This window comes from Erpetoichthys calabaricus, chromosome 5 (genome assembly GCF_900747795.2).
Source record: "Erpetoichthys calabaricus chromosome 5, fErpCal1.3, whole genome shotgun sequence".
NCBI lineage: Eukaryota > Metazoa > Chordata > Cladistia > Polypteriformes > Polypteridae > Erpetoichthys > Erpetoichthys calabaricus.
In genome coordinates this window covers 243,607,095-243,622,428 of record NC_041398.2, presented here as the reverse complement: position 1 = coordinate 243,622,428, position 15,334 = coordinate 243,607,095, and the positions used below count along the sequence as shown (strand labels likewise).

The following is a 15,334-nucleotide window of genomic DNA, read 5'->3' as shown; positions in this document are numbered from 1 at the left end:
GAGCTATTATACAACCTGACTTTCGCATATTGTAATCTGGATTACGGTACATTACAATAAGTGTTTTCATTTTAATTCAGATATAATGTGTTTAACAAGATCCTTTGAGTGTAAACAAGTGTAATGATGTAGGTGTAGGTGTGCGCTATGGCCTGATGTGTGTTCAGGGGTTGTTGTCTTTTGTTTAAACTGGCCAATACGGTATAGAGTCAGCTTCCTAGCCAGTAGTTCTGTGGTCAAATGATGTGTATGTTCCTTCTTATAATTAACATGGAAAATACATTAGCATATTAAATACAGAGGAGTCAGAGTCGGGGAGTCGGAGTCAGAAGTACCAGAAAATAAGGAGCCGGAGTCGTAGGATTTATCTACTGACTCCACAGCCCTGTGCAAAATATGTACATCGTAATATATAACTCAACTATTAAAAAGTACTAGAAAAAAGAACTGTTACCTTTATTGAATGTGTCTTTAATTAGCAGTCGACATTCTGCTTGCCAATAATAAAAATGAAGCAATTAAGCAGAACTTTAAACATTAATAGTAGTTTACCAGTATATTTTTCTGTTAGACGCGCAATATATAAACCAGGCTTTTTAACGTCAGCTGACTAGAAATGCACTAAGATTTAACTATAACTACATATCTCAACAGATATCAGCAGACTGTATTTGTCCGTGCATATTTTGAACCCAGCTTTATCATGATAGGATTGTGGTCATCCAAAGCGATCCAGAAGGCATTACCAACAAAGTAACAGGCAACCTTGGACAGAGCGCACTCACTGCAATACACACACCTACAATCCATCATCAACATGAGCTTAACAGCCATTGTCCAGTTTACCCAGATTAGCTGGTTGCCCCCGAATCTTTTTCCTGTACTCTCGATGGTTCTTGGCATCCTTTGGGGTATGAGCCACTCTTTTCACATCATCAGACTTCACCTGCGCCTAATCCCATTACCACCTCTTCACCCAGTCATTTTCTGCCTTTCACTTCACATGCCCCAAGCACCTTAGTCTATTCCATCTCAGTGCAACACCTACTGCAAGTCTTTCTCTTAACTCAGAATTCTCTATAATCTCATTCAGTGAAATTCTATACATCCACCTGGTCATTCCAGTCTTCCAAGACTTGCTTCATGTTCAGCCAGGTCTCAATCCCAAAGAGCATACGACTCCACACACATGCTTTCATAAGATTTTCCCTTCAATGCCAGAGAGGACCCTCTAGGAGTCTGAATGGGAAACAGCTACCAGAATTTTTCCCATGCACCCCTGTTCCTTAGTATCACTGCTGCCCCTGTATCCCCAGCAGCACTCAACATGTCACTTATTTTCTCCAAAGGAACTTTCCCTTACTACAGTACATCAGCATTCTGCAACCCTTACAAACAGAGGCTGTCCTCATCACCTACAGACTACCCTTTACACCACCAGTACATCTCCTGCTCACTTATCATACTGGGCAAATTAAGTGCGGTCAATGAACTTAATAAGAATATCCTTGGGAAATGATGGAATGCTACTTGTGTAAACCACCACAGAGTCAGTAACCAGGCCATGAGTTGGAGGTGCTAACCACTGTACAACAGTGCCATCCACAGTTTCAAATCTGTCATTCAGGGTCTAACATGTTCTGAAGAGGAGATCTCTACTGACACCTACTGTAGTCATTCACTCTGTCATCCTGGAATGACTACATCTACTGTAGTGCAGTCTCTTTTAATATAGGGGATAGCACAGCACACCTGGGCACAGCCCATCCACCATCCTGACAGTGTTGGCACAGCAAAACAGCCAGTGCTAAATCAACACTTAACGTGGATGTATGAAAACATTTCCACATATATTCTTTTGAAGGCTACTTTCATTATACTATAAGAGTTAATTTGACACTGCCGGTTTTGTCTGTGCATGTCCATACTTCTATCAGTGCTCTAATGAGCCCTGCATTTGTCCTATACCACCTTCATGGGCACCCATCACCATCTCTCTCTCTGTATATACACTGAACATTTACATATAGATTTAGTATCTAGATATACATATAGACATCTGACTATAAATACAATTAAAAGTGTATGTCCATTTAGAAAATAAAAAGAATAACAGGAAATGTAATTTTTGTCTTTGACTTTCTCTCTCACAATTGACTGTGCATCTCCAAGAGGCTGCTGCTGACTGGAGTTTTTACTTTCTTCTCCAGCTCTATCAACTGGCCTTTTAAAAGTTCATTAATGGATGGCTAATGTAGGTTTCCATTTTTGTTCATCAATTTCTACTTTATTTTCTGTGTGTTTAAACAAATGTGTGTTTTTATGTTTACTAATTCTGTATTTAGTTATTTGTATAATTTATACTTGTATTTTACTTGAGAACTTGCACTCTTCGCCCTCAATCAGTGAAAAACACTATATACAAAAATAAACCGAATTGAACTTAAGTGAAGTGAAAGTTTAGAAATACAACCCTTCAAGCTAGTAAGGTCACAACTGTTTGTTTTTACTTTCTCGTATATGAAGTATAGGGAAAGTATTGTAATCGTCTAAAGATTCGATGTTACAATTTTGATGAATCGCGACGTTTTAGACCTCCCTGACGTTCTCGTATACAAAGTATAGGGAAAGTATTGTAATCGTCGAAAGAGTCGATGTTAAGATTTTGATGAATCTCAACGTTTTAGACTTCCCTGGCTTTCTCGTATATGAAGTATAGGGAAAGTATTGTAATCATCTAAAGATTCGATGTTACGATTTTGATGAATCGCGACATTTTAGACCTCCCTAACGTTCTCATATACGAAGTATAGGGAAAGTATTTCAATCATTTAAAGATTCGATGTTAAAATTTTGATGAATCTCAACGTTTTAGACTTCCCTGGCTTTCTCGTATATGAAGTATAGAGAAAGTATTGTAATCGTCTAAAGATTCGATGTTTGAGATTTTGATGAATCTCAAAGTTTTAGACCTCCCTGACTTTCTCGTATACGAAGTATTGGAATCCTACAAAAATTCCATTTCAAGATTTTGATGAATCTCAACATTTTATTCCGAAAATACCATTTTTGGAATTATGTCTGTTTGTCTGTCTGTCTGTGTGTGTGTGCATGTAAACAAGATAACTTGAGTACATTTAGGTCAACCAAATTTTGCATACAAGTATTAGGTACAAAACACAGATTTCTATCAACATTTGGGTTATTTCCATTAACCAGAAGTAGAACTCTACCTTTTATTTTCCATTAGCTTTCTAAGTAACAGTTACATTTTTTTTTTTACTTATTCAATGAAAATGTTGACTAGAGGTATAAATGCATCTTTTAAATGAAAAAGTTGTAGTCAATAAACTGAAAATATGTTTTATACGGAAGATGTACACAAATCCACACAATATTACATTATCTCACTTTCCACAGGCCATTCTTATTTCGTCATTTGTTATGTTATCTTTAAGAAGATATGAAAATCACTATTGTTTACCATGTAATGTACTGTAAACAGTAAGTACATGAAATGAAAAATAAGCATGGTGTACAAATAAAAAGGAAACAAACAGAATGGATCAACTATCAAATTATTTATTTGAGATGTACTTACTGTTACAGATTTTAAAAGTCCACTGGATGAGAGTTTGTCACAGATTACATATAAGCTAACCAAGCACATAAGAAATTTGACAAACGAGAGGAGATCATTCAGTCTGTCAAGTCTGTTTGTTTAGCTAATAGCTAAGCTTTTCTAACATCTCATCCAGATTCTTCTTAAAATGTTCTGCTTCATGTGTACTGACCTGTTTGGTTTCTACCCATTGATAAAAATTATGTACTTTTTAAAATTTTTAACAGACCAGAAACATAGGAGTCAGGAATTGCTTTGCATTATTTTTGGATGGATTGAAGTAAAATAGTTTATACTTCCACCACACTACCAGAAGATGGCAGTGTTTAAAGCACAGTGTAACACTCAGTCATTCTTTATTAGTGTTGTTTCATCATTTGTCTATTTTATAAGCTTAACTGATCAGAAATTAAAATTTCCCTAGTTGAAATCTCATAAGCAAGAGACTTTTTCAACCCATGAAAATATATATATTTACATTACATTAGCGGCAGAGTGCAGTCTTACCTACAGTACAGGTAATGAGAAACAAAGAATCTTATCAATTACTGAAGTCTAAAAATCAGTTTATATTATACAAATAATTAATATGGAAATGTCACATCATTTTTATTACAAATGATGTGTAAACCAATTGTTTGTATAACAGCCCTCATAAGTCTGAAATACTCATATGATATAGCCTTCCAGTTCTTTTTTTGGTTATGCAATGTACTTATTTGTTTTGCAATTAAACTTGTTTAAAACACTTGGCAAGACAGTAAAAGTATTATTTTTTTGTGTGTGTGTGCAAATTATTTACTATGTTTGTAATCTATAGGCAGGTCAAGATTTGGGGAATGCAGGAGAAGAATTCAAAGCACATAATACAGATAGCCTTTGAACAGGTAAGAAAAGCTAATTCAATTCTGTTGTGAGTTACCTCACCTACAAGCTTTCATGTAGAAACAATATGGAAATTATTAGAAAAAAAAACTGAAAAAAGTTAAAAGAAAGCTCACACACTCAAGGTTTCTTATTTTTTATTCTACTGTTTTCCATGAGGCTCCTAAGAGACTCAACAGGTGTAAATTTGTTTCCACTGTTCCGGCTATGCTGGTACAACTTATTCTTTTTTTAATATTATTCATTCTCACCTTTCATCCTGCTTGTTCCTTTGAAAAATAGGAGTATACGATAAATAGAATAATTTATGATTTATCATTAAAAAATGAAGTTTTTTTTTCTTTAGAATTTAAAAATTTTAAAATTATACATCACGGGCAAAACTTGGACAGAACTTTTTTTTTTTTTTTTACCTCCTCTAGCTATTGAGCAAATCATGAATCCCAGTTTTTATACTACAGAGAAATAGCAATCTTTTAATCAGACTGTTTCAGAGAAGGTTATACTTCATGCAAATGAGAAGTGCTATTTCATCTTCTGTTTTAGGTTCCAGGATGTCTTTTCATTTCTGCATTACAAAGTACCATACAGCAGTAAAGGTTAGCAGTAATGCACAAAGAAGATCCGAGCCATAGGTATAAATATGCAGTGTTGAAAATTTAGCTTTATGGAAGAGAATATATGTTTTTTTTTCTTTACTAATTGCAGAGCTGTAAAATAATTGCCGTGTTTAAGGTTCAGAATATGCAGAACTTGCAGACTAGTAACAACATCTTGTTATAATTAAAATTGGCTTGATAGACTGAATGGTCTGGAATGTTCATCATATTTCCTGTTATTTCTTAGTTATGTTAATGGACATGAACATAAATAAAATAAAATAATAAAGGCTTTCACAAATGAAAACAATAAACTTCTTTACTTAAAATGTATGAAATGCCTGCAGCTTTAATGGAAGGGACTTCAAGAAGACAAATAGACCGTGATGTTCTTTTCTGAAAATACTTACGCTGCGATCTCTGATTTGGAAAATTTTGAAAGCTTTTCTTGCCAAGATGGTATTCTGATAGAATCTTTGCCCTTAATGAAAACCCTAACAAGAAATAAAAATAGAAAAGTAAAATGTCAGTAAATTTAAGATTGCAAAACTGTAATAGTATTATACAACACAAAACTGTTCAGATAATAAAACTGAACGCCTGAGTATTATTTTGGTGTATTGCAGTAATTATTATGGACATACTAACAATGTCTATCCAATTTCATTTTCTGAAGTAAGACTGCTGTTCACTTAATTAATCAAAAACAAAAAACAACATACTGACTTACAGAATTTATATGAGATAAATAATAAACTACAATTTGGGTGCACATTCATTTATAAATGGTTTATTTTTGTTTCATTTGAAAAATAGTAACTAAAAAGACAGTCAATATTTGTATTGGACAGCATTAACACAAGTTATGCACAAACATTAATAAACCAGTAAAACACAAAGTTTTAGCTCAAGATTTGGAAAGGATAGTATTATTTCCTTCCTGCTCGTCTCTGGGACATACCTCTTCTATTACTCCTCAACAACATCCTTGTCTCTATCCATCCATTTTATGACCCACTTATCCACTTCATTGTCATGGGGATCCAAAGCCTGCTCAGGGAATTTGAGGCCAAAAGGCAGGAATCAGCCCTGAGGAATGGAAACAAGTCCAAACCTCTACTTGGATAATCCATAGAAGGAAGAGGACCTGACTGCATGTCTCGGAATTGTAGGAGACCTGCATAACTGGAGAAAACCTACACAAACACATACATACTGTACACATATAAACTTTCATTCACCAGCTTTTCATGTGAAGGTGAAGGGCAGACCCTGTCCTGGTTGTACTAGGTGTAAGGGTGGAATGAACCCTGGATAAGTAACAGTCATCACATTTCAAATGCTAAACATAGTGAACGTTTGTAAATGGTCACTTGTAATGGCCTTATAGAATCTGTCCTGTTGCCTTTAAAACTAATGGGCTATGGCTGCATTCTGTCATTTAATTACTATAACTATGCCTGAAACTTAACATACCTTTACTGCCTGCTTATGATTACATTAACAAATCTGCATTTGAATACAAAAGGCTCAGTAAACCTCAGGTCAATAGCGGAGTGGTGGCTCTGAGGCTAAGGATCTACACTGGTATCCCGAAGGTTGCCGGTTCGAATCCCCGTCACTGCGAAAAGAGATCCTACTCTGCTGGGCTATTAAGCAAGGCCCTTAACCTTCAATTGCTCCAGGGCGCTGTACAATGGCTAATCCTGTGCTCTGACCCCAAGGGGTATGCGAAAACTAACAAATTCCTAATGCGAGAAATTGTACAAGGCGAAATAAAGAACAAAATAAATGAATAAAGAGGATAAAAATATACTGTACAAGCCTGCTGTGATACACAAGAAAGGAAAAGTGTAGCTTCTGTTCTATTACTGCCATATAAGCTGAGAACTATTATTTTTTATAAAAAAAGGAACCAACCTGGAAGTGAAAATATCATAGTAAAAAAAAATCTGCACATCATATTTGAAATATCTGATTCTGAACATTGCATTTGTTGTACATATTAAAGAAAAAAACCCCTCTGGAGATAAATGTACTAGAGAAACTTTAATGTTACACAAAAATCTAAAGAGAGAGAAATAATTAATTAAAAAATGATTGTGATATTTGTAGCATATCCTACATAATGCACAAAACTAAAATGACTAAACAAAACAGCGTATTTGCATTGGCTCCTCAAATCACTTGCCGCACCAAACAGCCTGCATGTCCAGTCACTACAAAGGGAGTGGATGTGGAGATGGCACACTGTTACATGTATTTGGGGGTCCACATCAATGACAGCCTGCACTGGTCTGGTCTTGTGACACAGAAGCATGTACAGTATAGTAAGTAAGCACAGAGAGAACTCGTTTTTTCCTTAGTAGACCGTGTTGCTTCAGGGTGGGTAGCGACATCTGTTAGCAGTATGTCTTTATAATGCCCCACTGTGACTGTTTTATCTTTAGCTAAGTCAGACGTTTTCTTTCTTTTCAGTAAATCTGGTGTGTATTTGGGAGGGATGGGAGTGTTGTGTTTTTGTTATATTATGTACTTATATATTTATTGGTCTTCTGTAAAAAGCTGCATTTCCCCCTGCGAATAAATAAAGTACTATCTACGATACTGACTCCTACAATCTACTATCTGTCTACTGTGACTAAAGGAGAACATACTAAGATAACACTGGGCTATCAGAAAACAAGCTTTCATTGACTACCATTTTTACTAAATTCACATTTGCATTGAGTGTTTAAGAATAAAAAACTGATACAGGGAACATGAAAATGTTCTTTGGTTTACTACACAAGCTTCTCTATTCTTCTCCACACACGCTGTTAAAATCATTTTCCTTCAACGTGATACAGTTGTGTAATAACTACCCTGGGATACATTGCACTCATATTTTCTATCTTCGTAATTTTAAACAATGTATTATTATTATTATTACTATTATTATTGTTGTTGTTGTTGTTGCAGAATATTCAAATTAAAACCTTTACCTCAAAATGAATAACTGCATCAAGTCACTCTATAATAATAATAATAAGAAGAATAATATTGGCAACTTGGAACCTTTTGGGGTAATTCTGTCAACCGTAGTTTTTTCATATTAATCTGATTAAAGTATATTTAGTTAAATTAAAGTAGGGATGTTATCATAAAATGTAGTGTTTTGTACAGCAGCAGAAAAGATTGATGTCTTTAAAAATAACTACAATGCATTTTACAATGCATATTAACATGATTAAAGTATATTTAGTTTAAATTGTAGGGATGTTTTCATAAAATATAGCATTCTATACAGCAGCAAAGAAGATCAACTGCTTTAAAATAAATATATTGCAGTTTACAATGTATATTAACATGATTAAATTATATTTAGTTAATATTGGTAAAGAAAGCATTTAGACATTTTATATGGTGTCATACACGTGCGCATGGGAGGCAGCTAAACGGCTTGAGTAAGGGCAGTTCCAAATCATACCGGGATGTGACAGAGTGCACTGACTCTTTTTCTCGCTTTCCTACAGACCATTCACGGGAGATTCCACCTGGTCCTCTTGACGTCACTTTCAGGACAGAGCCTATGGAAGGAGTCCTTGCCGGCTCCGGCCCCTATGATGTCAAGTCTGGGCTCACACCTATGGCTGAAGACCTTCATAAGCCCGGCCCCTTTGATCTCACTTCCTGTCTTCCCTTTTAAAAGCCTCCACCTTTTCCCTATTCCCTCAGTTCTGTTTTGGACTCGGTTTTGTGCACATCAGTGCTGTATCTAATTTACGACTTTGCAACCAGGAAACCAATTATATGGGTGGCTGCCCCAAACCATTCTATGACTCGGAGTCAAGTTTGTGACATGAGCATAAACGTTTTTATGATTCAATATCTTTTTCTTCTTCTTTAAGCTACTCCCGTTAGGGGTTGCCACAGCAGATCATCTTCTTCCATCTCTTTCTGTTCTCTGCATCTTGTTCTGTTACACCCATCACCTGCATGTCCTCTCTCACCACATCCATAAACTTTCTCTTAGTCCTTCCTTTTCTCCTCTTACCCGTCAGCTCTATCCCTAGCATCCTTCTCCCAATATACTCAGCATTTCTCCTCTGCACATGTCTAAACCAAACGTTTACTGAGCATAAACATTTTTATGATTCAATAAAGATTTGAAAAGCAACCCACATGGTAATCAAACCTTTGTGTACTTCTCTACAAGATCAACACCCTGATCACCACCATTTTGTAAGTGAGATTTTTCCCTTGCATTGACCTTAAACCTTACCAGCCTCATTTTTCTGCTTGCCATGCATTGATTCTCTCAGATCTTGTTTTTTGTGTTTTGCTCTTGACAAGAGGAAGTTTGTAGGCAACCTCTAAGTGACAAAGCAGTGATATTTGTGTTTAAAACACACCCATCATCCAACACCACTGCTAGTGTCCACTGAGGCATCTCCATTTGTATTTTCAGGTAATGCATAAAAGTCAGCCACAGGAATTCATTCCTTTACAATACTAGGGTGTTGTACCGTGTTAGCCATTATGAATGTAGACAAAAGTCAAGCAAAATGACCCCTTTCATTGGCTAACTAAAAAGATTACAATATGCAGGTTTTCAAGGCAACTCAGGCCCCTTCTTCAGGCAATTCTCGAAATCTTGCATATTGTAATCTTTTTAGTTAGCCAATAAAAGGTGTCATTTTGCTTGACTTTTCTCTACATTCCTTTACAAGAAATTCAATAGCTGAACAAAAATGACCTGTCCTTGTCAGCCATTTTCTTGTACTAAATCCACAGCTGAGGACAAAACAGATGAAACTACTACTTACAATAATCTCAGCATCGACAAGCTTTTCTTTGTAAGCAAAAATAGCTTATTCACTTTAAGCATGTCCCCCATATTTTTTATCCCCCCCCCCCCCAAAAAAAATCAAATTATTAGTAGTGTGTTATAGCTTTTAAAGAAAATAACTGGACCAAGTGGAAAACATGCGCTGTAGCTGCTTACCTATATTTCTTTTTTGGTTGTGACGTGAAAGAGGATGGTGCATTTATAGAAGGGAAAAGCCCCACATTCTGTCTTGGTATTGCTGGTAAAGTACTCATTATTACCTATCAAGAAAAAAAAAAAGATAAAAATTAAGATGTTAAAAAATATCCCATCAAAACAACTTCTTTTTTACATTTTGTTGCCACCTCTGGGCTAGAATCTCTAGTAAAATCCACCTTACTCCCACCACTCACCATCTTGAACAAACAAAAACACTTAATTTTTATACAAGTTATATTATCACCAACCAAAACCCAACCCCCCCCCCCCCGGCCTTTTGCAACTCTGCCACTCGCGTATGTGGATTTCACTTCCACCAAACAACAAATCTTTTAATTCTCGCGGATATGCCTCTTCATTGGGAAGAAACACTACTTTTCCCTGATGGCAACACCAATTAGATGATCTACAAGTCTCCGACTTAAAGTTTAAATCCAAACAATATATTCAATCTCTTTTCGATTGTGACAAGGCGCTATACAGAAGCCTGACCCAACACAGACTCACACCGGAGGCACTTGTAAAAATAAAGAACTTTTATTTCTCTTCACCTGTGCGCCACATCTTCCCCGTGACCCCCACAGTCCCAAAACAGACTAAAACAAAATAAAGCACACCACACTCCTCTTTTGCACCACCACTCCTCCTCCTGACTCTGGCCATTGAGTGGTGGTTGCTGGCCCCTTTTATAGTCCAGCCGGAACTCGGCAGTCAACAGACCTTGAGCACTTCCGGGTGGGGCGAATACGCTATCCATACGGGCTCAGGAATCCCAGCTGCAGCACCCCCTGGCAGCACCTGCGGGACCCAACAGGGCTGCACCCAACTCCAATTCCCATGGAGCCCTGCGGGAAACCAAGGGACCTCTCCAACCCAGGGGGGCGGACATCTAGCGTCCAGGGGGAGGTATTGTACAGTTCATGGCTGCTCCCCCTGAACATATAACGAAGGAGCGTCCCGGCTGGGGTCACACTATGTTCTGTTATTTCACCGAGTAATAATTTCCGTTTGTTTGCGCTAATGCGATTTTTACTATAATTTTTTTGAGACTTTCAAATTTTAGTACTTCCATTATCACTAACCTGCTCTACATGTGTATTGCGCCAATGGTTTTGAATTCTTTACGACGTTCTACTTTGTCATCTACTCTTTGTCTTTTATTTCCAGCCCTGGGCGTGGTTAAATCTCTTGGCACAAAGTCTCATCTCGTGGGACATGAAAGTATCTCTTTGAAAATGTCACATCTCGTCCCAGGCTAAAAGGTCTTGTCTCATCCCAGGATTTTTTTTATTATAATAGAGACATACTCTATTTTTTTGAACACCTTTCTATAGTGTGCACCAACTCAAGGCACTTTACAAGTATGCTGGTGTAGACTGAACCAGCTTGCAGGCACATGCTTTAACCGCTTCTCTACACCCCAAGACCACGTATACCAATAGTGGTTATTTCATAGACTTTGAAAAATTAATTATTTTCATGTAATCGTATAACTGGCCAGTACTGGAAGTGAAAAAATACAGCAATTTGGTGCACCCCGATGTTCAAGCTAAATTGCTCTCCGTGACCTAGTCATTCTGGCACCCTAATCATCCACTGTCTCTAATTGGCTAACTATCTATTTGATCCCTTCACCCCATAATAGCTAAAGTGTGGTGGGCTGCCATTGCATCATCCAGGTGGATGCTGCACATTGGTGGTGGCTGTAGTGGCTTTCCTCTCACTATGTAAAGTGCCTTGAGTTGTGAGAAAAGCGCTACATAAATGTAAAGAATTACCATTATTTTTATTACTCTGTTGTAAATAAAGCACAAACAAAGGAAAAGCTGTTATGTGATGTAGCATTTTCAACTAGAAATCATCATCTAGAAGTTGAGAGTAAAACTGTTTACATGAGCACAAACAAATTAAATCTTGTTTGGGGCCAAATAATGAATGGAATGCGAGATTTTAACCAGTAACCTTGTGACGTACAGTTTCCTTATCCACTACACCCCGATGTCTGCAACTGATCCAGCTCCCAGCTCCCACTAACACAACATTTGACTTTTAGATTAACACTTAAACTGCCAGGGTTGCAACTAAAAAACTCTGAAAACAAATGGTCTGGGTTTGTGGAGATGGCTTAGTGTTCTGCATCTTTCATCGGTCAATGTCTCTATCAAGTCTGCACTTTGGGTTTTCCTCACACATTCTCAAAGACATGCTTGTCAGTTGGATTCCTGTTTCCAAATTAGCCCTGTGAGAGTCTTGGTGAATGTCATTTCTTTACAGGACCCTTTCACACAATCTGTCCAGAGCTGTTTTCTGCCTTGTGTGTGTCCTACGATGCAGAAATATGATCTGACCACCTATCACCCCAACAGCAGCAGCCTGAGTAGTTTAAGCGGATTGTTGTGTTGCATCATTTTGGACAAAAGGACCAAAATCAACAAATTTACCATATTTAAATAAAATCGTAATCTGTTTATTTGCAAATTATGCAAAAATGGCTGAACCAGTTTTCGCAAAATTTTGCATGTGTTTTGCAATGGATCCAAATTATAGTACAGGCTACGTAGCATCTTGGGGGAAAGGGGCTGTAATGGAGAGGGGCAACTCAAAAACCAGACGAGATGCAGAGAGTACAATTCCCATCAGGTAGCTGGAGAGAACTGGTGGGAGGACACTGATATCAATGTGCATACAGTTTGCTACCAGCCAAAGAGAGATCACATATATGACCACAAGCATGTCCTTTTCTAAATCTGGAAAAACAAGTTCATTGTCTCACTGGATTATAGTTTTTGATTAAGAGTAAATATTTTTTTCTCCATGTGTCATGTTGAATTTCCAAAAGACATTTATCCCCGTTTATTTTCATCTGCCTCCTTTTCAAGGAAATACATGTGTCCGAAAGTGGTGTACAGTGTTCTGTTACTAGTGTGACTAGTATTTAATTCATTTGCAAAATTTTCTAATGCTATTTTTGCTTTGTCATTCATAGATAGATAGATAGATAGATAGATAGATAGATAGATAGATAGATAGATAGATAGATAGATAGATAGATAGATAGATAGATATGAAAGGCATTATATCATTCATAGATAGACAGATATACAGTACAAAAATATGGATCTGAAAGGCACTATATCATTCATAGATAGACAGATATCTAGATATATGGATATGAAAGGTTCATGACGAAAGGTGCCAAGTGTCTAAATGAGATAAAGGGCTATGCCAAGCGGAGTAGACATTAACTGCACGAAGATCGGCAATAGCAGGAATAAAACCAACCTGTATAAATCAGAATGAAATAAAATCGTAATTAATTCATTTACTCTTCAATTTACGGTTAAGAAGCTGAGGTTATGAATCTTTGCAGCACATTTACAGTATGTTATTGTGGAAACGACAATCACATCAGCATTGTTGTTCGTTTTGAAATGTGATGTTTGTTAAACTTACAAGTTGGATGCTGCAGATTAGTTTTTATTTTTATTCCCAATAGAAAGAAGTGAAAGGCATTATATGATAGATAGATAGATAGATAGATAGATAGATAGATAGATAGATAGATAGATAGATAGATAGATAGATAGATAGATAGATAGATATGAAAGGCACTATATCATTCATAGACAGATATGGAAGGCACTATATCATTCAAAGACAGATAGATATGAAAGGCACTATATCATTCATGGATAGACAGATATATAAATATATGGATATGAAAGGCACTATATCATTCATGGATAGACAGATATATAAATATATGGATATGAAAGGCACTATATCATTCATAGATAGATATGAAAGGCACTATATCATTCATGGATAGACAGATATATAAATATATGGATATGAAAGGCACTATATCATTCATAGATAGATATGAAAGGCACTATATCACTCATAGATAGACAGATATGAAAGGCACTATATCATTCATAGATAGATATGAAAGGCACTATATCATTCATAGATAGACAGATATGAAAGGCACTATATCATTCATGGATAGACAGATATATAAATATATGGATATGAAAGGCACTATATCATTCATAGATAGTATATGAAAGGCACTATATCATTCATAGACAGATAGATATATAAATATATGGATATGAAAGGCACTATATCATTCATAGATAGATAGATATGAAAGGCACTATATATTAGATAGATAACTACATAATGATTATTTTAGTTAATTTCTTTACTTTCCCCAAGTGGAAATCTAAAGGGTAGAACTAGATGGGGAAGCTCTTATTGTACAGTGAGATTCACTCTAAAGAGGCCCTGAATATGCTGTAATAACTCTTGCTATGATGAAGCAATCTGAATGAAACAATGTGCAATGTGCTCTTCAGTATATGGAGCTTCAAACAAGCTGGGATGCCCCTGCATCAGAGATATGAGGTAGGCGCCAGACAGCCGTCGTGACGTTTTAGCCTTCGTTTGCAACTTCTGGGTGCATATCGTCCATACCCCTTCACTCAGTCACTCGACTTTTCATCAGCATGGTGGTGTACAGTATTGAGCAGCGCATCTTCATGGTGCGAACCTATTGGCTTACCAATTCGTTTTTAAGCAATGTCAGAATCAACTGGATGATCATGAGTTAACGGAAGGTTACTTCCAGCAAGATGGAGCAACGTGTCACACATTGGCAAGGAGCATGGCAGAAATTGAGTCCTTCTTTGGCAACAGGCTTTGGCCACCACAGTCACCAGATCTGACAGCACCAGACGTCTTCCTTTGGGGTATGCTCAAAGGAAAAGTCTATCAGAACAAGCCTCACACTGTGGAAGATTTCAAGGAAAACATCCAACGTGAAATTGCTGCTATGCCCCCCTGAGACGCTTGCTGATACGTTCAGGAACATGGAGCACCGTGTCGAAATGTGTCAGGCAGAAAACGGAAACCACTTCCAGCATCGCATGTAATGCAATTGATTACACACACGTCAAGGTATAGAGCGGATTTGTTTGGTTCAGATTGCTTCGTCCTAATAGGAGTTACAACAGAATCTCCCTGTATGATGTCTACATTCTTCTAGGACCATTACAAAAAAATGGATGGACATTAAGGGTTTATAGTAATGATTTGTTGGATGGTTAATAACGATATACATATAGCTACATTTGTTAACACTATTTTTTAAAAAATATTCTGCTGTAATTGTAATATTAGAGTGCATACCGC

At 36.7% G+C, this 15,334-nt stretch overlaps 1 protein-coding gene across 1 annotated transcript in view; it reads right to left on the bottom strand.

Moving 5' to 3' along the window:
• ttc29 (tetratricopeptide repeat domain 29) overlaps nucleotides 1-15,334 on the bottom strand; it is a 225,685-nt gene that overhangs the window by 194,575 nt on the left and 15,776 nt on the right. Inside the window, exons 2-3 of the mRNA XM_051928172.1 lie at nucleotides 10,094-10,197; nucleotides 5,517-5,600 (exon numbers count right to left, since the gene is read on the bottom strand). Of these exons, the coding sequence (XP_051784132.1) occupies nucleotides 5,517-5,600; nucleotides 10,094-10,191 (182 nt within the window). The 5' untranslated portion in view covers nucleotides 10,192-10,197. The remainder of the gene's footprint in view (nucleotides 1-5,516; nucleotides 5,601-10,093; nucleotides 10,198-15,334) is intronic.